Source organism: Canis lupus, chromosome 11, assembly GCF_003254725.2.
Source record: "Canis lupus dingo isolate Sandy chromosome 11, ASM325472v2, whole genome shotgun sequence".
Taxonomy (NCBI): domain Eukaryota; kingdom Metazoa; phylum Chordata; class Mammalia; order Carnivora; family Canidae; genus Canis; species Canis lupus.
In genome coordinates this window covers 38,193,715-38,221,447 of record NC_064253.1, presented here as the reverse complement: position 1 = coordinate 38,221,447, position 27,733 = coordinate 38,193,715, and the positions used below count along the sequence as shown (strand labels likewise).

Below are 27,733 nucleotides of genomic sequence, written 5' to 3'. Positions count from 1 at the left end.
TTTTCAGCCCTTCTTCGTATGAAGCAGTTTCTTGCAGCCCTTGTCGATTCTCTTCCATAGGATCTGCCTTTAGTTAGGATAGATGGGAGATCAATTTATGAATAAGAGGTTTGCACCTCAAGCCTCATTTCCCCTTAGGCATGTCACCATGCAAAACACGTGGGCCCCATTCTGGGACATTATTTTGTTAGCTAAGGAAGATCCCTAAGATGGCGGAATGGATAACCTGAGAGGAAAGAAGTAAGTCTTCAAGATGATGTTACATCTTTTTTCTAAGGGGAGTGGGACCATGTGGAGAGTGAACAGGAGGCATTGGAAGCAAGATGGAATGGGGTTCTGATTTGATAGGTTTGGCTCAAAGGCAAAGGGCAGCAAGTTGGCAGCATAGATTTTTCATTTATTGACAAAACTTGTAGTTAAACTATGGAATTGGGGGGCAGAAGGAAGAGCTAAAAGGGAAAAGGCACTTGGAATCCTCTCAAATGCCAGGAATAAAGAAGGAAGGTTGGTAGTGGGCCTACATCTTTCCCTACTCATGAATTTTACACATTTTCTGTTTAAATACATACTTCTCTACCCAGAGCTACACCCCCGGGGGATATATCTACTCCCCTCCTGTAGATTTGGTCCAAGAATCACGAAAAAAATACAGAAAGAAATCTCAGCACTAGACTTGCCTGGGCAATTTCAGAGTCTTTGATATTGTGTATCTTTGATTAAATTTGGAAACATTTTGACCATTATTTCTTCAAATACTTTTTCTGTCTCTGAGACTGTTCATTTCTTTCTGCCAGTCCCTTTTCCTGTTTTTCAAATTGGATAGTTTTTATTCATCTGTCTTCAAGCTCATAGAGTCTTTCCTTCAACTCCATTCTGATATCAAGCCCGCCCAGTGACTATCTTATTTCAGATATTGTATTTTTCAGTTTTAAAAGTTATATTTAGTTATTTTTAGACAGTTTCTATTTCTCTTATGAATTTCCTACATTTTAATTGATTATGACCTTATTTTGCTTTTTATAATTTAGCATAGTTAGAATGGCTGCTTTAAAATTTTTGTTTGCTAATTGTAACATCTGGATCTGCTTGAAGTTGATCTTTAGGATTATTATTATTATTATTAATTTTTTTATTGAGACTGGGTCACATTTTCCTGTATGTATGTCAGTGATTTTAGATTGATCCTGTACATTGTTGAAGTTATGTTGTAACGACTCTGGATTTTTTTTTTTTTACATTCCTCCAAAGACTTTATTAATATTACTATTTTTTTTTAAGGCAGATAGGTGGTAATTTGATTTGATTCAAGATGCAAACTTGTGTCATAGGTGGCAGCTCCAATCTCAGTTCAGGTTTGTTTGTTTATTTATTTATTTATTTATTTTTAATTTCTCTCTCTTTTTCTTTTCTTTTAAGAGAGCACATGAGCAGGGAGAGGAAGAGGGAGAGAGAATCTTAAGTAGGTATTGAGTCCAACCCGGCGCCTGATCTCACAACTCTGAGATCATGACCTGAGCTGAATTCAAGAGTCAGATGCTTAACTGACTGAGCCACCCAGATGCCCCATCATTTCAGTTCTTTATCTTTAGCATGATTGCTTGAAGTCACCTCACACATATAAGGTCAGTGGGAGACCTGGGCCCAGTTTATGTACAGAAGCTAGAGCTTCTTGTCTTGGATTTTTTCCTTTCCAGGATTTCTTCCTTATTTTCCAGCACCTGTGGTTGCCTCAAACTTGGTCCTATGGTTCTTCAGTCAAACATGAGAGGTATTCTGTTCACATTATGGCTGCTTGGATTGGCACAGACTGGAGCCTGCTGCCAGACTAGAAGCTTTTGGAAAAACAATGATTCCACCACAAAATGGAAATTTATACAGAGGCTCATGCAGTACCATTCCCTTCTTCTACTTGTTGGCTTTCCTCCAGAATATGCCTATCTTGGTTGCTCTTTAGTGCTCACAGGTAGTTGTTCTTCATATTTTTGTGCAGAGCCAAAGTGAAGTGGTGACAGATGTTAGTATCAGCTCTAGTGGGCATAGAGTTGATGAGAGAGTAGAGCAGGAGTTAGATACTGTAGTATTTAATTCCTGGAGGCAAGTCCTTAGAATCCTGTCTGTCACAGCACAGACAAGGAGGGCTCAGTGTCCTGATCAGGATCAGGGGCATGAATTAAGCCCTGTGAATCAGCCTTGGGATCTTTCTCAGTGTGCTGGGCTGGGATCCCAGCCTGCCTGTGATGACATAATGGTTTTCTTAGAGGGTGCCTTATAACCTTGGGAAATGTTGGAATTATGTGTGGAAGACATGAAATCAAATCAACTGACAAAAAAAAAAAAAAAAAAAACAAATTCTGCAGTGGAGATTGAGAGAGGAGAAATAATGAGGAGGAGAATCACAGAAATTAAGATGAGTCAGAGGATCGTTGTTTTAGGACAGTTCAGAAAGATAATGGCCTGAAGAGCAGTAGACTGGATTTGGAAGCCCAGTGGGACTTAGGGGTCCTGGGCTAGAGTGAAGGGTTAGCAGAACCACATTTGATGGGGGGAGTGGGAGGTGAGGAAGGCAAGTCTGTGTGTAGACAACCCTGTGTGGAAGAGAGAGGAGAGAGGAGTGGGCTCCAGTGAGGGTTGTGTCACTTTGTCACTTTATTTTTTTCCTTTAAAATTGGGAAAAACTGAAGAATGTTTAACTACTGAGAAAAAGGAACCAGGGCAGCCCAGGTGGCCCAGCGGTTTAGTGCCACCTTCAGCCCAGGGGGCCTGATCCTGGAGACCTGGGATCGAGTCCCACGTTGGGCTCCCTGCATGGAGCCTGTCTCTCCCTCTGCCTGTGTCTCTGCCTCTCTCTCTCTCTCTCTCTGTCTGTCTCATGACTAAATAAAATCTTTAAAAAACAAAACAAAACAAAACAAAACAAAAAGGAACCAGTAGGAGGAAAAGGCTAACACATAGACTAGTATACAGACAGGTCCCCGAGAAAGAGGGAGAGAATTTAGGATAAGGGTGAAGACAATGGCATTGGGCAAGAGGAGCAACTCTTTTTATTTTATTTTTTATTTTTTTAGATTTTATTTATTTATTCATGGAGAGACACACCGAGAGAGAGAGAGGCAGAGACATAGCAGAGGGAGAAGCAAGCTCCCTGTGGGGAGCCCAATGCAGGACTCGATCACAGGACCCTGGGATCATGCCTTGAGCCAAAGGCAGACACTCAACCACTGAGCCACCCAAACATCCCACAACTCTTTTTATTTTATTTTATTTTTCACAACTCTTTTTAAAATGGATTTCATTTAATTGATTGATTAATTGGACACACTAACAAGTACTGAACTTTTTGGGGATAAACATTAATAGTTTAAAAAAAAGTATTACCTGGCCTCTTTATCACAGTGAAAATCTGCATTTCCCACTTCCAGTCTCAGGACCCTAGTTGGCCGTTACGTTATTTCTTCATTTGTCAGACTCTGGTCAAACATCTTCCTTCAGCTTCGCCTAACTCTTGGAAGTTAAGTTGTTATGACTTTCCCAGCAGGGCCACTTTAACCTTTGCTTAACTTGAAGTTTAACTCTTGGCCTTCCAGACTAATATAACTTTTATGGCTATGCATCTATAAGAGACTTAACATCTTTGACCAATTTTTTTTCTTGGTTCATAGTCGCAAGGGGTATAGGGACTAGGTAGGGAATGTAACACAGGGAGACAAGGGAGTGTTCTTAAAAAAAAAAAAAGCTACTAAATTTGAGCAATTTCTGGGAAGAATAAAATACTTTTCTCTTACATGACCTTAAAGGCTGTAAGATTATGTGAGATTGGGGACATGCAGTTATGTTGTGGTTAATGGTCGATTTCAGTGAATGTTCTCAGCATAAAAACATAATGAGGAAACATATATTCTGATCAAATTCACTCTTAAGCCACAGTAAATACTTTGGGTGGGGTATAAATGAATTACACTTTTATTTTTTAAAGAGATTTTATTTATTTACTTGACAGAGAGGGAGAAGACAAGTGGGGGGGGGTGGCAGGCAGAAGAAGAGGGAGAAGCAAGCTCCCCACTCAGCAGGGACCCTTGATTCCAGGGCCCTGGGATCATAACCTGAGCCAAAGGCAGACACTTAACTGACTGAGCCATCCAGGTGCCCCATGAATTACACTTTAAATTTAAAACTTTACCACTCTAGAAATAGATCACCCCCCTACCCCGACCCCAACTCCCACAAAGATCATTTGCTTAATTTGTTGATCAGTAAATACAACCATAAGTGTACTTTCACAAAGAAACTTGAATTTTGTACCAGAAAGGGAGATTTAGTTAACAGTTTCACTTTTTAAACACAGTGAGCAAGGGTTTTGCTTTATCAGTTCTTGTCTTTGAATAACCAACTTCAGGATAGCCCACGGGGCTGGTGAGTTTGGTTGGCATTTACCTACTCTTTTCCTATGGAGATGGCAGGAAATGCATTAAGCAGGTTTTTGTTGTCATTGAGCTTGGTGGGCCTTGTAGAAAGGTTCTTACATCCTCTCTGAGGGGGAATTAGATTCCCTTACTAGCAATAATGGCAGAAAAGGAGGTCTCTGTGCGAAGGGTCCCAAAGCATGGCAGGCCTGTGACTGGAAGGCACTACTGGCCGTTTTGGGGTTGGGAGTACTCTGTAGGGCAGCTTGGACGTTCAACTCTGTTCTTCTTTGCTTGCCTTAGATATCTGTTGATAATCCTCGGAAATGAAGAGGGCTGAACCCTTGAGTTGCCATCAGCGAACACAGGTTTATATGGGGATGTGTGGTCCCAGGCTGTCTCCACCCCTTTTTGGAGTGAGGAGAGCTCACCTCTCCTTGGGAGCACACTTTCTGAGGAAGGCCACCTTGCAGCTCTGCAGCCTACGGCTGTCAGTTCCTAGTTCTCTGCTGCAACTTGTTAAGTATTAAACAGATACCAGCATGAGGCACTTGTACACTCAAAAAGAGTAGAAATATGGAACTGACCCTTGGATTCTTGTTTAGCCTGTTCCCTCCATAAGCCCCAGTTTATACAGAGTCAGCTTCCAGATGTGTCAGGTCACTCAGCTTCCTCTTGCTATTTGCCAACACGGGGCCCATGGGAAGGGAGCCCAGGCCGAAGACCCTATAACTGCTGCTGAGATATATTTTTAAATCTACTCAGAGGGAGTTACTGGGAGTTCAACTGAAGCATCTCCCATTTCCCCCTTAGAGCCCTAGAGAGACCAATTCTCCTGCTTCCTAACTCCCCCCTCCCATCCCACCAAATACTTTGGGCCCTGGTTTGGGTTTATTCACAACCACGTGTATAATTCATGCAAGACAGGTTACAGTGGAGCGTGTTACCTTTGTTAGTCAAGCATGGCTCAGTAATGCTGCTCCAGATTTTGGCAGGGAAGTAGGTTTTATTGGTGTTTGGGCCTGATGTTTTCCTGTCCGGAAACCTCCCCCTTCTCTTGGCGAGGTTGTTTTGGCAAGCACCATCAGGGAAAATCTCCCTTCCACTTGTCCAGTTGGATGAATGGGTTCCAAGCAAAAACAGGCTGTTGTGTAAATCAGAAGCCCTTGAGGGGAAATGTTTGCTTAAAAGAGTTTGCATTTGAACAGTGGGGAGTCAAGACTGCCTTGGGAGACAGTGCAAGCCCAAGCTGAGCCCTGGCTCTACCAGCATCGATGCTGGTGATAGTGCAGTTAGTAGCTTGGAATTTCTGTAACTGTAGGATGTTCTGGGAAGGGAGTACTTCTTGTCTAGTTGAAGACCATCATGCTTTTTTCTGATCTATTGTTTTCATATTCCCTGAAATAATGGGAGCACTGATACCAGAGAGCTGAGACGTGAAAGACTCTGTGTCTTCATCTATTGTGCTGCCCGCTAGGTTTTCTCTAGGATCAAGTAGAGGAAGGCAATCATTATCCACAGGAGAAGCTATTGGGAGTGCAGAAGAGGAGGTGGTAGTACCTTAAAAATAAAAGTTAGCCCCCCAGTCAAGTGACTGGGTGGGGGGGAGAAGATGGAGAGAGCAGGCACAGACAAGAGGCCTTCTGAGTGGTTCAGTATGTTTGGAGTGGAGTGTAGGCTGGGACGGAGGTGGGAGATGAGGCTGGGGAGGAAGGCAGAGGCAGGTCCAGGAAAGCTTATATACCATGATAGAAAGTCTGGCTTTATCTGGGAGATGTTTTTCAGCTGGAGAGTAAGATGATTTCATTTTGTGATCTCTCTTCAGAGAGTTTATTCTGGCTACGTTATATGGGGATTAATGTAGAAGTGGTGGGAAATGCAGCAGGAAGTCCAGGTAGTAAATTGTCACATGATTCAAGTGAGAAATGGTCAGAGTCTGGACTGAGGGGGAAAGACAAACCAATGAGATGGAGTGGGGGCTGCACTTAGTGAGTGATTATCTGGAGCAGCAACAGGACAGGTCCAGGGTGGCATCTAGGTGTCTGACTTGGGTGAGAGGGGAATGGTGGTACCCTTTGTGAAAGTGGGAAACAGAGGAGGAAGAGCAGTTAGGGGGATAGAGTAGAAGGTGAATTCTCAGCAAACGTCTGTAGAATTGGATTAAATGGAAACCCTTAAGAGCCTTCTCCTGGGTCAATGGTGTGTATTTATTTTCCTTTTAGGAGAGATTTTGGACCTCACAAAGTGTTACCTGTGAAGATCTACCAGCCTGACAAGTTCATCCCAAGTGAAGAGAACATGGATCTGCTCACAACATATAAACAGGATTATAACCCCTACCCTGTCTGTAGAATGGGCTCCATCAAGCCTCGGGACAGTAAATATCCATGTGGTGACAAGATGGAGTGTCTGCCTACTTACAAAGGTGGGGGAGAGTGCTTGAGGGGCAGCTTGGGGAAGGATAGGCTGAGCCTGTGTGCAGGTCAGGAAATGGGTTTTACAGGCACACCCTCTGAGCACAGGGGTTGGGCAAACTGCATCCTGTGGGCCAAATCTGGTCTACAAGCCTGTTTTTTTAGAGCTGGAGAGCTAAGAATGGTTTTTAAATTTTCAAATGATTAAAAAAAAATCAGACTATTATTTTAGGAAATGTGAAAATTACATGAAATCCAAACTTCGGCATTCATAAGTACATTCTGTTGGAGCACAGCCACACTCATTTGTTTACACATTATCCATGGCTGCTTCTGTGCTATAGCAGTGAATCTGAGTGGTTGTGCTGGAGTCTGTATGGCCTTAGACATTTAATATCTGGGTCTTTTATAGAAAAGATGTGCCAACCCCTGCCTTAACTTGCTGTTGGAATTCTACATTGGGGAAGTGTTTCAAGTTTAAGTTAGGTTCCAATTCTGATTGAGTGACTGATTCATTCATCCATTTCAGAAATTATGGAAACATAATGTACATATAGGAAAACATACAGATCTTAATTTTACAGACCAGTGAATTTTGAGTGAACACATTTCTTTAAACAGTGCCTAGATCAAGAAATACAACATTGATCCCATGTAGGATAGAAGGATTATGCTAATAGGCACCATGAATTAGTTTTACCTGTTTTGTATTTCATATTAATGTGGTCAATTCATTCTTTTAAAAAAAGATTTATTTATTTGGGGTGGGGAGGAAGAAAGAGAGAGAGAGAGAGAGAGAGAGAGAGAGATGAGAGGAGAGAGAAGATCTCAAGAGACTCCATGCTGTGTGAGGAGCCTGATGCAGGGCTCCATGAGATCATGACCTGAGTGGAAACCAAGAGTTGGATGCTTAACCCGAGCCACCAGGTGTTCCTAATTCGTTCTTTATTGAGCATCTGTTACATCACAGGCCTGGTATTAGGAGCTGTGAAGGAAGCATAATGGCCTGTGCCCTGACTTAATAGTCCTATAGGAGAGATGAGATATGGAGTGGTAGGTACAGTGAAAGCAGTGTGGCAGTCACTCTGTGGAGCACAAGCCACAGGCTGAGACCATGGGAATGGAGGCCAGTTTGTAATCCCCAACTCTTCTGCAATAGGATGCACGAGGGCACATGGTAGCCCTAGGAGTGTATGCTCAACTGCTCATGTAACGTGTTTGTGGATTTCCAAATGACTGTGCTAGTAGTTGCTTTTATTTTGTCAAGCCACACGTTTAGGCAGGTGGAGGTGGGGAGGCATGGGAGGATGTGGGCATCCTCCTGAAGCCCTCCTAGGGGCTCTGAATCCATCATTCCGAAGACACCACACATGGCCGAGCTTCTCTGCTTCTTCCAAGAACTTGGACTCTTGTCATTTTTCCACTGCATCTTTCATATTGTTCTCTTCCATTCTTCCACTGTTACCTTCTGTCAAGCTGCGTTTTGGACATTGTCATACCCTGAAATGGCTCCTCCTTTATGTACCCCAACATCCAGTGCTCCCAGTTTTCTCTCTTAACTATTCCCATCAAGACAGTTTTTGGCCTCATTGGGATCCCCTGTCCACTGGTGCCTCAGCCTCCATCTCCCCGTCAACCCCTCCTGTGTCTGTGCCTCATGTAGCCTATTCTCTGATATATCAGTGCAGCCCGGATTTTACTCCGTCTCTCCTCTGTCCTTTTGTTGCTTCCTGCCAGCGAAGCCCCAAACCTGCCTTCTCCATGTCCACACCTGGCATATACCTGAGCAAGTCTCCAATCCTGTCTGCTTTTATCCATTTTCCACAGAAAGGAACCGAGGAGGTCTTTAAAAAATGGCAGTATGATCTGACCTCTTCTCTGCTTAAAATGCAAATAATTACTATGGTTCTTAGGATAAAATCCCCAATCTTTTCCACCTTCTCTGGTACCTCGCAGATTCTGGTATATCCTCCAGGTGCCCCTCTGCTCTGGCCACAGGACCTTCTCTCACTTTCTTTTCTGCATTTCTTTTCTGTCTCCAGGCACATTGCACATGCTACTCCTCTTTATAGAGACCTCTGCCCTTCCCTTGTCTAGCACTCATCCTTCAATGGACAGCAGAAATATCACACCATTTGAAGCCTTTCTAGATCTTATCCTTTATCAGACTATGTCATCCTTTTAGATGCTCTAAGAGTGCCTTGTACTCCTCTGTTTTGTAATCCATTTTGTAACTTTTTGTTGCTGTTTTGCTTAATGTTTGTCTCCTTGGCCAGGCTGTAATCTCTAGGGTGGCAGGGATCTGTCTTTTTCTTTGCTAGCTACCAGCAATAAGGCAGCTTTACAAAGGAGTCATTGCAACCAGGAGCATGGTGGGGTGGCGTTCTGGCCTCTACAGGACTTCTGCAACTCCCTTTCCATCCAGTGTTTAATGGGAGGCAAGAAAGGGAGTACTGTGGAACCTAAGAAATGGAGGAAGGAGGCACAAACTAGAATGAACCCTTACCTCTGACGGGAAAGGGAGCAGGGACTCTGGTAGGGTTTGTTCAGCTACAAACTCCCCTTTCCTTTACATACTCCTTTGGGTCCCCTTGATTTTATGAATCATGGTGGAGTTTGAGCCTCTTCAGTACAAGTGCTTGCTCAGCTCATTTCCCCCTCTCACCTTGTTCTAGGTGAAGAGAGAGGTCTGGGAGTGAGAAATGCTCTTTGTTTACTTTAGGGTTTGGCAAAGATGGAGTAGCCCAGTGCCATTATTGAAAGAAAACTCCTCTCTATTCCTCCTGACAAAATGCTTACCACTCAAACACACAGAATATAACCCAAAACAATAATTGGATATATTTTATGTTTTAATCTGTCTCCTATTCCTCCCCTTCTCTAAATAGTTACATCTCACATTGCTCCCTGCAAACCAGAGAGTAGTATTCTGCTAAAGCGGAATCATAGTTAACTTTTCCCTACTGATAAAGTTAAAATTGAGAAAATTCAATTTTCTTTTCCATTAAGAAAATTGACAGCTATTAACTGCTTACCTACTTATACAGAATTAATGAACAAATACTAGTTAGTATCAGCAGGACTGCTCAGAACCAGGCATACTCAGATGAGGGAGGAGGTTTGTTCTGGCTACATATGCACTTGGGGTTGGAATTCATAGTTCTCCTCTGAAATTCAGATTTTAAAGCAAGTCAGTATTTACCCAAAGGAAATGCTTCTGTAGTTAGATTTGACCAATAGGCACCAGTTTGCTGTCTTGATAGTCTTTTAGAATAATACTTATCATATTCAATTAATGTACATAGTTTATTTGTTGCATCTCTTCCCTATGATATGATGGCTTCCAAAAGTGGGCTGTGACTGCTCAACATTCCTATCATTTTGCACAGGTGAGAGCACAACAAAGGCATGTTTAGTGAGGAAATAAATGAATGAATAGTCTGGATGGTTGTTTACAAGGCTCCAGGTGACACAGTTTGGCATTAGATTTATACAAATACCCATCCAGTCTATTACTCTGGGTCTTGGCTAGTAGCAGGAGTGAAGCTCAGGGAAGACTCGGGACATTTACTCTGCTCTTGGGTTAGTCCTATAAAACCTCATGCATGTGTGAGGGGGCCTCACCCTTGCCTTATCACTTGGTGTATCACCTCTAAGGAAGTCTTTTTCCATAGCAACCTTCATGGTTTTATGGACATACATTGATTCTCCTTCCAAAGGAGAAGAAACACCAAAGCCCAAGGTCGTTAAATATGTGTATTTCAATGGGTGCCACCTATGTCTCTATGTTCCACTTACTGTAGTTCTACAGGAAAAATATGCAAACTTTTTTCTTCTCTTATGGCCAGCACCTTTACTGGAGTCCAGAAAACCACCATTAAATATGCTCCAGCAGCACAGCAGCATTTGGTTGTAATTTTGACATTTTCAAAACACAGTGCAATTGGAAAGATTGAAAGTGTAATTACTTGATGCTCAGCTTTAGGTTTAGCTAAGCTTTTTTTAAAGACACATTATTGAATGGAATCCCTTCTAAAGAGATTCTTGCCAATTACCCACATGACACCCTGGCCCTGAAGGGCTTTACTGATGGCTTTTCAGGCGTGTACATAGTTTGTCATGTGGAATTCTGAGGTTTTCAGGGTCCTATGGAGGTTTTTTTTGTAATACATGTTGGGTGGAGGAAGTTAGGAGGTTGGATAATTATGTGGTTTTGACTGTATTGTTGGGTATCAGAAATCACATGAGACAACTTCCAGCCTAGGAACCTGTTTTCTTAACACTTCATCCATCACAGAAGAGGGCCAGAAAAGCCCTGTCCTACCCACCCCCACACACCTTGAGGCAGTGTGTAGGCATCTACAGGTAGATGCCCCCATTTTAGTGAGGTCTGAAGTCTGAAAGGGAAACATGTGGTTTATATTCAGCAAGATGGTTCCCTCTAAGGCCCCCTAATGCTTTCAAGATGCTGATAGAGCCATTAATGGCTCTCAGAGAAAGATTAGATTTTCAATTAAAATGAGGCCAATTTAAAATAAATAGTTGGTAGTATTATTGGCCTAAAATAAACTTAAGAGTGTGCCTGGGGGTGGGGATGTCAGGACCTCTGGAGTGGTGGTGGAGTGAGGAGCTTAGTAAATCCTCTTCCTAAAAAGCAACAATAAAACTGGACAAAACAATAAAACCCAACCATTTTAGGGCTCTGGAAATCAACTAAAGGCACACAACATATTGAGAAGCATTTATTCAAGAAAAACTGCTAAACCATCATTATAAAAAGTGGGAGTTTGTGGTGTTTTATCCTAGGGCTGCTTCCATCATGCCACCTCCCAAGTTTGATCTGTGTGGTGGTTCTACCTGGGAAGGCTGGGCTGTAAAAACTAATAGGTCTGCTGCGAGTTGGGAGTAGTGTGCATACCCAGAGGTTTCAGTAAAACAATTGTGATCTCAGTAGCAAAAAAACAAAAAACAAACAAAAAAACCAGTGAAGACAACTTCTGCAGCTAGTCTGGGGTTGTGGAATTAGTTGGGGAAAACAGCAGACCAGCTAGAAATCTAACAAGGAAATCCAGAGAATGGGAAAGGCCTTGATAAGCTCATACATATTCCTTGTGGTCTAGAAGACTGCATATGGGCCAGGCAGTATATAGGCTCAAGAGAGCTAAGAGACAGGGCCTAGTTATCTACTCATCTTCCCTGGCTGAAGTCCATGCCTGGTGCAGGTACAGAGGAGACACGAGAAATCCCAGAAGAAACTAAAAGCCAAGGCAGAGCTGTAAACTGTTTGATCTTTCACTGTGTTCCCTAACCCACACACAGATTCGTTAGCAAAGGGTGAAAGCCTTTCTGGATTAAGGCGTTTAAACATAACTTGATAATCATTGGCTAATTACTAAACAGTGCTAACACAGGGTGACTTTCAGGAATTTTGGCTTAAAAACAATTAAAAAGAGAACCTAAGCAAAACATCAGTGGCCATACACGGTTGGGGAGACAAGACTCCATTGAATTAGTGCAAGCAAGTCACGAAACAGCAAAAACTGCTCCCAGTGGGGTTGGAATCCAGAGTTGCTATAGCATATTATCTGAGATGCTGAATTTTTTTTTAAAGATTTTATTTATTTATTCATGAGAGAGAGACACAGAGAGGCAGAGAGGTTGACATGGGGAGAAGCAGGCTCCTCACAGGGGGCCTGATGTGGGACTCGATCCCCGGACCAGGATCACGCCCTGAGCCAAAGGCAGAAGCTCAACCACAGAGTCACCCAGGTGTCCCTGTTGAGGTTTTTTAAAAATTTTTTTATTTTTAAAATATTTTATTTATTTATTCATGAGAGAGAGAGAGACACAGGCAGAGGGAGAAGCAGGCTCCATGCAGGGAGCCCGATGTGGGACTTGATCCCGGGACTCCAGGATCCTGGGCCTAAGGCAGGCACCAAACCCCTGAGCCACCCAGGGATACCCCCTGTTGAGGTTTTAACAAAAAATTATAAGGCATAAAAAGAAACAGGGAAATATAATCTATGAATAGGGTAAAAAAAGCAGCAATAAAAACTACCTCTGAAAAGGCCCAGATATTAGACCTAGCAGACAATATTTTAAAGTACTTATTATAAATAAAGAACAATAGGAAACCACGTTTATTTTTAATTCTCATTTTTTTAGAGGGAGAGAGAGCATGTACACCTGTGTGAGACTGAGTGGGGATGGATGCTAAGTGATGGAGGCAGAGGGAGAGGCAGAGAATATACTTATTATAAATAAAGAACAATAGGAAACCACGTTTATTTTTAATTCTCATTTTTTTTTAGAGGGAGAGAGAGCATGTACACCTGTGTGAGACTGAGTGGGGATGGATGTTAAGGGATGGAGGCAGAGGGAGAGGCAGAGAGAATCTTAAGGAGGTTTCATGCACAGCACAGAGCCCAGCGCAGGGCTTTATCTCATGACCCTGTGAGATCATGACCTGAGCAGAAATCAACACTCGGACGCTTAACTGATTGAGCCACCCAGGTGCCCCAGGAAACCATGTTTAAAGAAATAAAAATATTATAACAATTTTCCTATCAGAGAATACCAATAAAAGGAAGCCATAAAAATCAAGTGAAAACACTGGAGTTGAAAGGACAAAATAAAAGAATTATAGGGACTTAACACCAGATTTGAACTGGCAGAAGAAAGAATCAGTAAAATTGGGCATAAATCAACGAATATTATCCAATCTGAAGAACTGGAAAAAATTTAAGAAAAATAAAAACTCAGACTTGTGGGATATCATCAGCTATACCAACATACTCATGATGAGAACCCCAGAAGAAGAAAAGGGCAGAAGAAATATTAATCTACATATCCAAGAAGCCTAGTCCAAATAGAATAAATAGAGACCTATATTTAGTCATATAATAGTCAAACTGTTGGAAACCATTCCCAGATAAAGACTAGGAGAATTTGTAGCTAGCTGACTTGTCTTACAAGAAATAAAAAGGAAGTCTTTTGGCCTGGATTAAGTCTGAATGGTAACACAAATCCACATAAAGAAATAAAGAGCACTAGTAAAGGTAATTATGTAGGTAAACATATACTCTTTTTCTATTTTAAAAAATAATGAAAGAACAATCATAAAACCATAGTAAAGGTAATTACGTAGGTAAGCATCTACTTTTTCTATTTTAAAAAACAATGAAAGAACAGATAATTATAAAACCATAAGGATTATACCAGGAATGCAAGGTAGTTTTCACATCAGAAAACCAATTAATATAACACATTAATAAAGGATAAAACAACATGATTAATAGACACATAGAAAATATTTGACAGTATCTGATAACCATACAATCTCTCAACAAGCTAGCATTAGAAGGAAACTTCCTCAGCCTGCTAAAGGGCATCCACAGGAAACCCGATAGTCTATATCATACTTAATGCAGAAAGACTGAATGCTTCCCCCCACCCCAAGACTGGGATCAGTCTAGATGTCAGCTTTCACCCCTTCCATTCAACATTGTACTAGAGATCATAGACAGTTACATAGTGCAAGAAAAATAAATCAATGCATCTAAATTAGGAAGAAACAAAACTGTCTTTATTCTCAGGCAATATAATCCTGTATGCAGATAATCCTAAGGATTAATGTATGTAATGTATTTCTGTATATTAATATTTGCCACCTGAATATGAAACTAAGAAGAAAAAAGTTCTCTTCACAATAGCTTCAAAATTAATAAAATATTTGGGATATTTTTTTGAAAAAGAAGTGTAAGACTCATACAGTGAACTTCAAAAACATTGCTGAGAGAAATACGTAACTAGATGGTGAGACAATCCATGTATATGGGTTAGAAGATACAATACTATTAAAATAGAGTTGCTCCCAAGTTGATCTAAAAATTCAATGCTATTCCTATCAAAGTCCCAACACTGTTCCCACCGCTCAGAAATTGGCAAGCTGATCCTAAAATTTATATATTAAATTGAAATAAACCAATTGCTAGAATTTTGTCTTTTTGCACAAATGATACTGGGACAATTGAATGTCCACATGCAAATAGATGAACTTAGACTTTTATCTCACATCATACTCAAGAATCAGAAATGATCAGAGACCTGAAAATAAGAGCCAAAACTATAAACCTTTTAGACTAAGACAGGAAAAACAATTTCATCTTATAAAAATTTAAAACTTCTGTGTGCTTCAAAAGACACCATTAAGAAAATAAGGCCATAAGTGATAAATGGGGGAAAATACTTATAAATCACTTATCTAGTATAAGATGTGTATCCAGAATATGCAAATAAGACATAACTTAATAGTAAGATGACAATTTAAAAAAATGGGCAAATAACTTGAGAAGACATTTTACCAAAAAAGAACATATGAATGGCTAATAAACACATGCAGAGGTATTCAACATTGTTACTTAAAAATTTTTTTAATGTTAATTGAAGTATACAGTTGATATATAATAAATTAATTTCAGGTGTATAATATAGTGATTCAATAATTATATACATTATAAAATTCTCATCATGGTAAGTATATTATATTATGAACTATATTCCCTACACTATACTTTGCATCCCTGTGACTTATAACTGGAAGTTTGTATTTCTTAATCTCCTTCACCCATTTTCCCAAGTCACTACCCTTTTGGCAACCCACCAGTTCTCTGTATTTAAGAGTCTGGTTTTTGTTGTTTGTTTTGTTTTTCAGATTCCATGTACATGCAAAATCGTATAGTATTGTCTTTGACTTATTTCACTTAGTGAAATATCCTCTAGGTTAATCCATGTTTTCACACGTGGCAGGATTTCATGCTTTTTCATGGGTAGTATTCCACTGTATATATACCCCTGGTATCTTTATTCATTCATCTATAAGCAGACACTTGGGTTGCTTCCATATTTTGGCTATTGTAAGTAAAGCAATAAACATAGGGATGCACATGTCTTTTCAAATTAGTGTTTTTATTTTCTTTGGGTGAATACCCAGGAATGGAATTATTGGATCATGTAATATTTCTATTTAAAAATTTTTGAGGAACCTCCATAATGTTTTCCAGAGTGACTGCATCAATTCACTTAATTTGGTTGAGTTTCCACCAACAGTATACAAAGATACCTTTTTTTCTTTATATCCTCACCAACGTTTGTTTTTTCTTGTATTTTTGATACTAGCCATTCTGACTGGTGTGAGGTAATATCTTATTATGGTTTTGATTTGCGTTTCCCTAATGATTGGTGATGTTGAACAACTTTTCATGTGTCTCTTGGCCATCTATATGTCTTCTTTGGAAAAATGACTATTTAGGTCCTCTGCCCATTTTAAAAATTGAGTTTATTTTGCTATTGAGTTGTATGAGTTCTTTATATATTTTGGATAATAATCTCTTATCAGAAATATGATTTGCAAATATCTTCCCCTATTCTGTATGTCACCATTTCATCTTATTGATGGTCTTCTTTGCTGTACAAAAGCTTTTTAGTTTGATTTTGTCTCAAGAGATTATTTTTGATTTTGTTTCCCTTGCTTGAGGAGACAGATCCAGGAAAATCGTCCTTAATTTGTTCAAGAGATTGCTGCCTATATTTTAGTAGTTCGATGGTTTGAGGTGTCACATTTTGGTGTTTAATCCATTTTGATTTATTTTTGTATATGATTTAAGAAAGTGGTCCAGTTTCATTGTTTTGCATGTAGCTATCCAGGTTTTCCAGAACCATTTATTGGAAAGAGTCTTTTTCCAATTGCATTTTCTTGCCTCCTTTGCCATAGATTAATTCATCATGTATATATATGTCTGGGCTCTGAATTCTGTCTATTGATTTGTGAGTCTATTTTTGTGCAAGTACCAAAATGTTTTGAACACTATAGTGTTGTAGTAATCTTGAAATCTAGAATTGTGATAGATTTAGCCTTGTGTGTGTGTGTGTGTGTGTGTGTATAAGCAATGAACTTTTTATTTTCAAGTCTTTTCATGTTTCTCTTTTAGCCTTGTGTGTGTGTGTGTGTGTGTGTGTGTGTGTGTATAAGCAATGAACTTTTTATTTTGTTCAAGTCTTTTCGTGTTTCTCTGTTTACTAAATGGCATTCGAGTCTGCCTAAGACAAAAATAGTCAATCCAAAGGCAGGCTTAATCACAAACTGTTAACACTATTAAGGGGATCTTGCAATTGTGCTGGATGCAAGATCAGTTATAATAATACATCGCTCAAAATAGAAACAAAAGCTATGAAATATCTGAAAATTAACTATACAAGAATAAAAATACTTGGGATTTCCAAAGACAAAACTTTAAAACTCAAAGGATATTTGAAATCATATGAATAACAGAGAGACAGTCCATGCTTGTAGATTATAACTTAATATGACTATGTTTGTTTTTTTTTCCTAAACTATTCTAAAAATTCATTTCATTCCCAATCAATATTTTGTTAGGTTGAAGATGTCTGATAAGTAAAGGACATTATGGTAAGTTAGTAGACAGCTGACAGAACTGGAGGATATTTGCCATTCCCCAAAACAACAATAAACTAATATTGTCAATGTGTATGCAGATAAGCAGCAAGAAAATATAAGGTAAACCAACAGGAAAATAGGCAGACTGTGGTTTTATACAAGAAAGATAAAGACTAATTAGCATAAGAAAGATGTTCAAAACCTCATGAGTAACCAAACAAGTTCAAATTGAAACAAGAGAACAATTTGTACTTGTTATATTAGCAAACATCAGAAAGCTGGGTCATGTCCAATGCTGTAGCTTCATAACATGTGGTAACAGTGAAGACTGTTACAGCCACTCTTGAAGACTAATCTACCACTTCTTAGGCAAAGTAATAAATTACCTACCTGCATATCTCCTGGGACAGCATTACCAAACCTAGGAAATCACAAAGCAATTCTCTCATAACTTTGTAAAGTGACATACATGTTTACTGCAATGTCATTCATGGCGGCAAGTGGTAGGTTTGGGGGGCAGCCTGGGTGAGACTAGTCCAGAAATCAACTAGTAAACTGTGGAAGGTGTCTTCATGGAGTTCCATACAGCTCTCATAATAAATCAGATGTACATTCAGCAGTGTGAGTAGATCTCAAAATAATAGGCATCTTCATCTTTAGCTCGCCTCTTCTCTTCCCATGTCCACTCTGTCCACTCTGTGCTCTTGTTCTTCGCTCCAACAAGTACTGGGCAGCAACCACGAGCCAGGCACTACCCTCACACACCATGCCTCCACTTCTGGCTGGGTCCCTAGCCTTTTTCTTTCTCAAGATTGCTTTGGCTGTTTGGGTTTGCATTGTGGTTCCCCACAAATTGTGGGATTATTTGTTCTAGTTCTGTGAAAAACGCTATTGGTATTTTGATAGAGATTGTGTTGAATCTGTAGATTACTTTGTGTAATATGGACATCTTAACAATATTCTTCCAATCCATGGAATATCTTTCCATTTGTGTCATTAATTTTTTTCATCAGTATTTTATACTTTTCAGGGTACAGGTCTTTTGTTAAAAGACCTCCTTAGTTAATTTTGTTCCTAGGAATTTTTAAAAAAAGATTTTATTTATTCATGAGAGATAGACGGAGGGAGAAGCAGGCTCCATGCAGGGAGCCCAACATGGGACTTGATCCCGGGTTTCCAGGATCAGGCCCTGGGCTGAAGGTGGCGCTAAACCGCTGAGCCACCCAGGCTGCCCAGGAATTTTATTTGTTTTGGCACACTTGTAAATAATGTTGTTTTAATTTTTCTTTTTCGCTACTTTGTTATTACTGTATAGAAACACAACTGATTTCTGTGTATTAATTTTGTTTTCTCTAACTCTACTGAATTCATTTATTCTAGTAGTTTTGGTGGAATCTAGGATTTTTTTATGTATAGTATTATGTCATCTGCAAATAATGACAATTTAACTTCTTCCTTGCTAATCTGGATACCCTTTATTTCTTTCTCTTGTCTGATTGCTGGGACTAGGGTTTCTAGTACAATGCTGAATAAAAGTGAAAGAGTGGACATCCTTCTCTTATTCCTGGTCTTAGAGGAAAATCTCTCAGGTTTTCACCATTGAAGATGATGTTAACTGTGGATTTTTCATATATAGGCTTTATATATGTATGTATTTATGAGGGAAGTATGTTCCTTCTAAACCCACTTTGTTGAGGTATTTTTTTTTATCATGAATGGATGTTGAATACTGTCAAACGCTTTTTTTAAAAAAAAATCTTTTGAGATGATTATATGGTTTTTATTCTTTTTGTTGATATGGTGTTTCATGTTGATTGATTAGTGAATATTGAATCATCCTTGCATCCTTGGAATAAGTCCCAGTTGATTATGGCAAATGATCCTTTTAACGTATTTTTGAATGTGGCTTGCTAATATTTTGTTCAGGATATTTGTACCTGTGTTCATCAGGGTTTTTTCATAGTGTCTTTGTCTGGTTTTGGTATCAGGGTAATGCTTCATAGAATGTGTTTAGACACTTTTCTTCCTCTTCTATTTTTTTGGAATAGTTTGAGAATAGGTATTAGCTCTTCTTAACTGGTGGAATTCACCTGTGAATCCACTGGTGGTCCTGGGATCTACTTATTGCCATTTTGTTAATTGTTTTCTGGTTGTTTTTGTAATTCCATTCCTTTCTTCTTCTCTTGTGGTTTGTTCTCTTCCCTTGTGGCATGATGGCTTTCTTTCTTTAGTGCTATGCTTGGATTCCTTACTCCTTATTTTTTTTGTGTTATAAGTTTTTGGCTTATGGTTATTATTGGGTCCATATACAACCTCCTCTGTGTATGGCTGGCTATACACCAATTTTAAATTGGTGATCACTTAAGTTTGAATACATTCTAAAAGCACTAAATTTTGCTTCCCCACCTACATTTTATGTACTTGATGTCGTATTTTACACCTTTTTATTTTGTGTATCCCTTGACTAGTATTTTGTGGATATAATTGGTCTTACTACTTTTGTGTTTTAACCTCCATACTGGCATCATAGGTGATTAATATACTACCTTTACTATGTTTCCTTTTACTTGTGAATTTTTTTCCTTTCATAATTTTCTTCTAGTTGTAGCACTTTCTTTCCACTTAAAGAAGTCACTTCAACCTTTCTTGTTAGTCTAGGTTAGTGGTGATGAACTCTTACCTTTTGTTTGTTTGGGAAATTCTTTCTCTCCTTCAGTTCTGAATGATAGCCTTGCTAGGTGGAGTGTTCCTGATTATAGGTTTTATCCCTTTTAGTACTTTGAATATATCATGCCATGCTGGCCTGCAAAGTTTCTGCTGAAAAATCAGCTCACAATCTTATGGGGTTTCCCTGGTATATAACTGATTTCTCTTGCTGCTCTTAAGATTTTTTATCTTTAATCTTTGAGATTTTAACTGTTATATGTCTAGATGTGGACCTCATTGGGTTCATCTCGTTAGGGGCTCTCAGTGCCTCCTGAACCTGGGATGTCTATTTCATCCCCTTGATTAGGAAAACCTTCAGCTATTATTTCTTCAAATAGATTTTCCACCCCCTTATCTCTCTCCCCTTCTCTTGGGACTTCAGTAGTGTTAACTTTATTATGCTCGATGATGTTGCAGATGTTCCTTAACTTATCCTCATTTTTAAATATTCTCTTTTCTCTTTGCGTTTTGCTTTGTTGCTTTCATTACCCTACCTCCCAGATTATTGACCTATAAGAATAAGATACTTATTCTATTGTTGATTACTAATCTGTTGTTGATTACTTTGTGGTATATATATTTTTTAATCTTTTTTTAAAAAAAGATTTTATTTATTCATGAGAGACAGAGAGAGAGAGGCAGAGACATAGGCAGAGGGAGAAGTAGGCTCCCTGTGGGAGCCTGATGTAGGACTCAATCCTAGGACCCTGGGAACACCACCTGGGCCGAAGGCAGATGCTGAATCACTGAGCTGCCCAGGTGCCCCCATGGTATATTTTTAATTTCAGTTATGTATTCAGCTGTGATTGTTTCTTTTTAGTTTTTTAAAAAATATTTTCTGTCTCTTTACTTAAGTTCTCACTGAAAACTCTTCTCTAGGGTCCAGTGAATATCTTTATGACTTCTACTTTGAATTCTCTATCTGACATGTTGCTTATCTCTGTTTTGTTTAGTTCTTTTTTTTTTTTGTGGTTTTTGTCTAGTTCTTTCTTTTGGGACATATTCCTGTGTTTCTTTCTATTACCATCATGAATTATTGGGGAAATGTAAATTAAGCTGCAGTGGGATACCACTAAATGCCTACTATAGTGTCTCTAATGAAAAAAAAAAGTGTTGATAAAGATGTGGAGGAATTAGAACCTTCACAAATTGCTGATGAGAATGTAAAACGGTACATCCACTTTGGAAAAGTTTGTACAATCTTAAAAAGTTAAAAATAGTTTTGCCATATAACCTAGCAATTCTTCTCTTGGTATATACCTAAGAAAAATGAAATATATATTCATACAAAGACCTGGCTATGACTGTTCAGAACAGAAATTTTCCCAATAGCCAACAAGTAGAAACAACCCAAATATTCATCAGTTGTTGAATAAATAAACAAAATTTGGTATATCCATATGATGTAATATGATTCAGCAATAAAAGGAGTGAACTATTACATGCTGCAACAAGGATGAATCTTGATTGTTATGTTACATGAAAAAAGCCAAATGCAAAACACTATATATTGTGCCATTATATTTATATAAAATGTCCAGAAAAGACACACCTATGGAGACCAATAGCAGATTGTGTGGTTGCTGGTGATGGCCCTAAAGATTAACTGTAGGTGGGCTTGGTTGATATTTTTGGGGTAGAAATGTTCTATAACTGGATTTTGGTGATTGTACAACTCTGTAAAAGTTACTGAATAATTAAAAAAATGTAAGATGGTGCATTTTGTGTTATACAGATTAGATCTCAGTAAAGGTGTTTTTTTTAAAAAGTGTACCTATGGACTCCACTGATATTGGCTATATATAACCAAGGCTCCTTAGAAGCTGCTTTTGTTTCTAATGTTTGTAAAGCTGTAAGCAGGAGAACTCCCTTCAGATTCAGAGTGTTTACTAGAATTTCATATTGGTTACTTTTTAGATCTGGTAATTTATGGACACAATGGGGGCAATGTAGGACCTGGGTGGGAGCCCAGCATTATGGAACCAGTATCGAGGTGTTTGGATGGTACAGTTTGCTGATTTTTAGTTTCAAAGCTGTCCTTGGATTTGTGTGGGGAAGTTACTTTAAAAGGATCCTAGTGCAATTTGAAGACAAAACCTCCAGGATTCATGGAGATCATCTTTAGGGAAGATTTTTATTTGGGTACAGGTCTCACATTATCTTGGCCATGCCAGTCCCACAGCAAAGGTTCCCCTCGAGACAGATATCCTCTAGATACATGGACCGATTCTTTACATTCTTTAAATATTCTGAAATTATTCTTCTGCAAAAATTCTCTGATTATTTTTCATTAGTCTTTATTAGTCTTTATTCTCTCTAAATGTATGGTGCTCCTAACTGTATTATAGGCTGCCAGAAGAGCATGACTTTGGAGTCAATCATGTGGTTTAAATCCCAATTCTTAAGTTCCTAGCCATGTGACTTTAAGAAAAATTTCTTAGCCTCTCTGAGTCCTGCTCTTTAAAATCTGTAGAATAGAGATAATTATACTCATCACAAAGGGTTATGGTAAGATGAAACAAGGTCATGTATGGAAATCCCTTAGCACAGTTAGCTGGTATATAGTGTTCTCTGATTGTCAGAATCAGATAGTGGAGTGGGTACAGAGTATGGATTTTGGATCCTGATTTGTAGCCCTTCTTTTTCACTTCTAGCCAAGTGACCTTGGGCAAGTTCCCTAAGTTCTCTGTGTCTCTGCTTCTGCATCTATAAAATGGGCATATTGAAAGCACCTGATTAGACCTGTCCACAGGTTAAATGAGTTAATATAGGAAGTATTAAGAATATTAAGATATTAAGATATCACATGATAATCTCTATGCAGGTGGCAGCTGCTGTTCTCTCACCAGCCAATGCAATGCCTTATTCCCTTGGGGCCAGCATGTTTGATTTATGTGGGTTAAATGTGTGGGTTATAGGGATACAATCATGGTCACCCCAAGGTTGAAAAGAGAGGTCTACTTGGTCTGGCTGGTGGCCCACCAGTGGTGGCTTGTGAATCCCCTTTCTCACTACACCATGTGCATCTTCTCTTTCTGTGCTGATTCAGAGTGGGCACCTCCCCCATAGAGGAACAGAACTATTCTTGGATCAAGGTACACTGGTGGTTGACTCCTCAGCTGGAATCAAATCCTTAGATCCTCCCATAGCTGTGGACTCTCTAAAATCCCTGCATGCAGCATTGTGGGTTATGATGAGACTCCTATAAATATATCTGTTCTGCATACTCACTTGCAAATCCTATAAAGTTGAAGTATGAAGCCCAGTGTTGAGGCAGTGAAGGGATCTACTCTAGTCTTCCTTTGTTTCAAGGACCATCTCCCTGGAGACTGGCTTAAGGCTTTGGGGACCTTTAGAATACATGTAGGTTAAGTGGCCTTGATTTATAAGTAATTACCACTTCTGCTTTATTTTCAGCTGATTACTTACCTTGGAACCAACCAAGACGAGAGCTGCTTCGTCCAGAACACCATTACCGGCCAGCATCAACCAGGTTTGATAGTAGAACTACACACCAGGATGACTATTCTGTAAAGGGCCTAGTGAACACCATGAGCTGTAAGCCTCTGGCCATGCCCAAGCTCTGTAACATACCGCTGGAGGATCTGACTAATTACAAGATGAGCTATGTGGCCCACCCTATGGAGAAGCGCTTTGTGTATGAAGCAGAGAAGTTCAGACCCTGTGAAATCCCCTTTGAAAGCCTTACCACCCACAAAGAATCCTACCGGGGCCTGATGGGAGAGCCAACCAAGAGCTTGAAACCTCCAGCCAGGTCCTGTGGTTTAGACACGACTTTCTCTAACACCACCGAGTTTCGAGATAAGTACCAAGCGTGGCCCACACCCCAGATATTCTCCAAAGTTCCTGTCACTTATGTCCCTCCTGAAGAAAAGATGGACCTTCTGACAACAGTGCAGGCCCATTACACATACCCTAAAGGTGCCCCAGCTCAGTCCTGCCGACCGGTGCTCTCAGTCAAGAAGGGTGGCCACTTTGAAGGCTCCACTACCACCAAGGACGACTACAAGCAGTGGCCTGGCATGCGCACAGAGCTAGTCAAGCCCGTTCCCCAGTTGAACATTCCCACTGAGCCCTTGGATTGTCTGACCACTATGCGGGCCCACTATGTGCCCCACCCACCCATCAATACCAAAAGCTGTAAGCCTTCCTGGGTGGGCCCCCGAGGAAATATCCCTGTGGAGGGCCAGACCACATACACCATCAGCTTTACTCCCAAGGATGTGAGCAGGTGCCTGGCTTCATACGCTGAGCCCCCTGGCTACATCTTTGAGGAAACAGATGCTTTGGGGCACAGGATATACAGGCCAGTTTCCCAGACAGGCTCTCAGCAGGACAGCCGTCTTTCTGTAGATGATTCAGAAAACCCTAACCAGCGGGAATTGGCAGTGTCAGCCTGATATTTAAAAATGGTTACTTAGAAATTGCACAATACTTTTAAAAGCAGGTGATTGAGAGTTATTCATTGGCCAAAAAAGAATTCCCCAAAATGGAAAAAAAAAAAAAAAAAAAAAAAAAAAGAGTCTTCTTCATCATTTCCAGGACACTTGAATAAAATGAGAATCGCTTGACTCAACGAAAATGACATTTAATCACGGGCTAAGTATTCCCCTTAACCCTCCCTTGGCTTCTTCCCCCACTTTGGTCCCTTACCTTGTGTTGATGGAATCAAAGTTGGTCCCAAGGGTTCTTCTCTGAACCAGAAATATTTTATTGATGTAATCACTGTATGAATTGACATGATAATTAACCCTTGCCAAGTATGAAGTGCTAAAGAATAAATTTTATTTTTGGGGGAATGAATCTTCAGGTCTATGTGTTCACCCTTAAGTGCTGTCTATGGAGGGAAGGGGCTGTGTTCCTTGGGACCTTTGGGGAGATTTCAGACTATAGCCCCCATTGCATCCCAATACTGGTGGGAGTGCCTTGGACCCATTCTGGATTTTGTGTTCTCTCTGCCCAGGGTTGCTTTGTTTGGCTTCTTCCTACCTTTTCACACCATGACATATGAGCAAGATAGTGCTGTCTGAATGAGACTTGAGTTTCTTTAGTCACAGGAAGTGGAGAGAGGAGAAAGAGATCCTACAGCAGTTCCAGGGGAGCATGGATCTATTGGGTCTCTTTACACCCAAACCAGTGCTGGCTCTGATTTCAGGGTGAGGAAGAGGAAAAGGGACCCTTGGCAACTGGGTAGTTGGCAGGCTCCTCCTGGCTATGAGCTCCTCCACCCCTGTGGGTTCTTCTAAGTGTCTGGAGCTGGGAAAAATTGCCCTATACTTCTTCTAAGGCTAGATCTGCTTTTCCTAAAAAGACAGCTGTGACCAGACTTGTGACAAAACTTGATGCAGTGATGAGTTGGACCCCGCCCTGGAGGAAGGGCCGGAAATTTCTCTTTTGGGTCTAAGGCTTGATTCTGAGCCAAAGTAATTTGGTGTGTTTTTTTTTTTTTTTTTTTTCCTAATTGGAAAGAATTGAGGAAAGGTTTTGTCCAAGAGGACCTATGCTAGGGTCAGATGGGCTCATGATGTGGGTGAGCCTCACTCAGAGGGGTGCAGCCTGATATCAGGATCACTTACCTCATTTCTGAGTCCACAGAACCCCAAACATACTCCATGGTCTAAAGAAACTTGGGAATGGTGTATAGGGGAGGGAGGAGATTTCAGCTCAAGTCTGGAGACTTGGGTTTAGGCTCAGTGCCTGGTTCATGGGCGAGAAACCTGTATCATTTATTTAGGTCCCATATTTCCAGGACTCTTATTTACCTGGCCCAAACCTCTCAGGTCCCTCTGCCTTGCAGCCTCTCTATGAGGTTGGTTTGTATCACTGGGTTGCGATAAAAATCATTTAATCCTCTTGTTGCTTCTATGGGGTCTGGATACCTGCCTCTATGGGGTAGAGAGGCTCAGAGAGATAACGCACCTTGTCCAAGACCACAGAGCATGGAGAACCAAGGTCAAGATTGGAACCCAGGCCTTCTGATTCAAGATCCAGTGCTCTTCCCATGGCACCAGGTACCTCCCATCTGCTGTCCCAAGTTGCATGGCTCCATAAGCCACATGACACCACATTTTCTCTGAGCTTCTTCCTGGAGTACATTAAGCTAAAGGAGAGCACTAAGGAGGGTAGGTTTTATTACTTTCATTTTGTAATTTTTTTTTCACAAATCAGAGAAATAATGGCAGTTGACTTGAAAAGCCACACAGTGCTAAATGTTTATAAAAATGCCACAGTCTCTTCTATTCTAGCTCTTGGCCTCCCCCATCATTGCTTCCCAGAGAAGAATTTAAAATTATTATATCTGTTTCTGTTACTATTTTCCTTCATATTTCAAAATCATATGCATATACTATTGTCCATTGACTTATTGATTTTAGACATGGTCTGATTTGGTAGATTGGGAATTTTAATTCCCTTACACTGCCTGCTTTTCTCTCCTTCTTCTCAGTGTAGTTATAGGACAGTGCTTGGTATATCAGGACCAATAAGCTTTTCTAATATTTCTGATGAGTGCAAAGAACCTGAAGAAGGATGGATGGACCTGGCTGATTAGAGTGCTAGTTCTCTTGGGGTGAGGAATTTCTTCTGAGTCTTTCCTTTAGGACATGTGTAGGGGTTACTCCATGGTGACCCTGGGCCAGATGAGCCACTTAGAACATCCCTGCCTGCCAACTTCTCCCAGAATTAAGGAATCTACTCTCTCCTCCTATCTGTCCTTTTTGGGTCTCAAAATATCCGTATTATGAAAGTGATAAATGCAGTAAAAAATCCAGAAAACACAGAAACTATATAAAGCTATTATGGGGACTAGTGGAGCCCAGTGGTGAGCAACATGTAAGGAGAAAGTCCAGCAGACCTGGGCTCACTTCCCGGCCCTTGTCACCCACTAACTAGGAGACCTTGGTCAAGTTCTTTAAAATGTGACTAATAACAATATTGGCTCCATGGCTTCATTGTTTGTGTCGAATGATAGAATATATGTCAATCGCTTAGCCCTGGCTTATGGTTAACTCTAATTAAACATAGATGAGGGTGATGGTGATAATGATGATGAAGAAGAAGAGGGAGAAGAAGGAGGAGGAGGAGGAGGACGACGGGGCTGACTTCTGTCTACCTGGATCTATTCATGATTTTATTGGCCATGGTTTACAAGTGTGAAGGTAAGCAGGATTGCTCATTTAATTTACAAAGGAAAAATATTCACTTTTCCCCCATATAGTTATATAATTGTTGTGAGTTGGGGTTGTTCCCTTGTGCTTCCTGGAAATGTCATTTTAGGAAGTAATGGGGGTTGGGAGGAGGGAAACAGGGTGAGCTGAGCAGATGGGGCCTTGGCTCCCCTTCCTTGCTCTGCCACGGCAGCTTCTTGCTAATGAGTTCTGCATATCCGGCTTCCATGTAAGAGTTCGTTGGAAACACCTCTGTTAAAACACTTGTACACATGTGCATATACTACTCTAACACCTGATAGGATTGTGTTTGACAAACCCTAGAGATGAAAGGCTTCAAACACGTGGTCTTCTTTCAGAAATATGGAAGAATTTATAGTTTATATCGTATAATTTTTCACTTGTGATAATGAACTGGGAGCTTCATAATCTACCATGGCCCAGCGTCTCAAGGCTTTATGCATATTAGAAAGAAAAATTACTGGAGAACAAAGAATTTGGAAAAATCTAATGGCCAAGCAGGGAACCTGCTCCAGTGGAGAGCCCAGTATGCTCTAAGGATGAGATTCT

At 40.2% G+C, this 27,733-nt stretch overlaps 1 protein-coding gene across 3 annotated transcripts in view; it reads left to right on the top strand.

The window, feature by feature from the left end:
* SAXO1 (stabilizer of axonemal microtubules 1) overlaps positions 1-24,800 on the top strand; it is a 103,805-nt gene extending 79,005 nt beyond the window's left edge. For all 3 annotated transcript variants that reach the window (XM_025432903.3, XM_025432904.3, XM_049116159.1), the window contains 2 exons: positions 6,623-6,825; positions 23,394-24,800. In XM_025432903.3, the coding sequence (XP_025288688.1) occupies positions 6,623-6,825; positions 23,394-24,397 (1,207 nt within the window). In that variant the 3' untranslated portion in view covers positions 24,398-24,800. The remainder of the gene's footprint in view (positions 1-6,622; positions 6,826-23,393) is intronic.
* Positions 24,801-27,733: the final 2,933 nt, after the last annotated feature.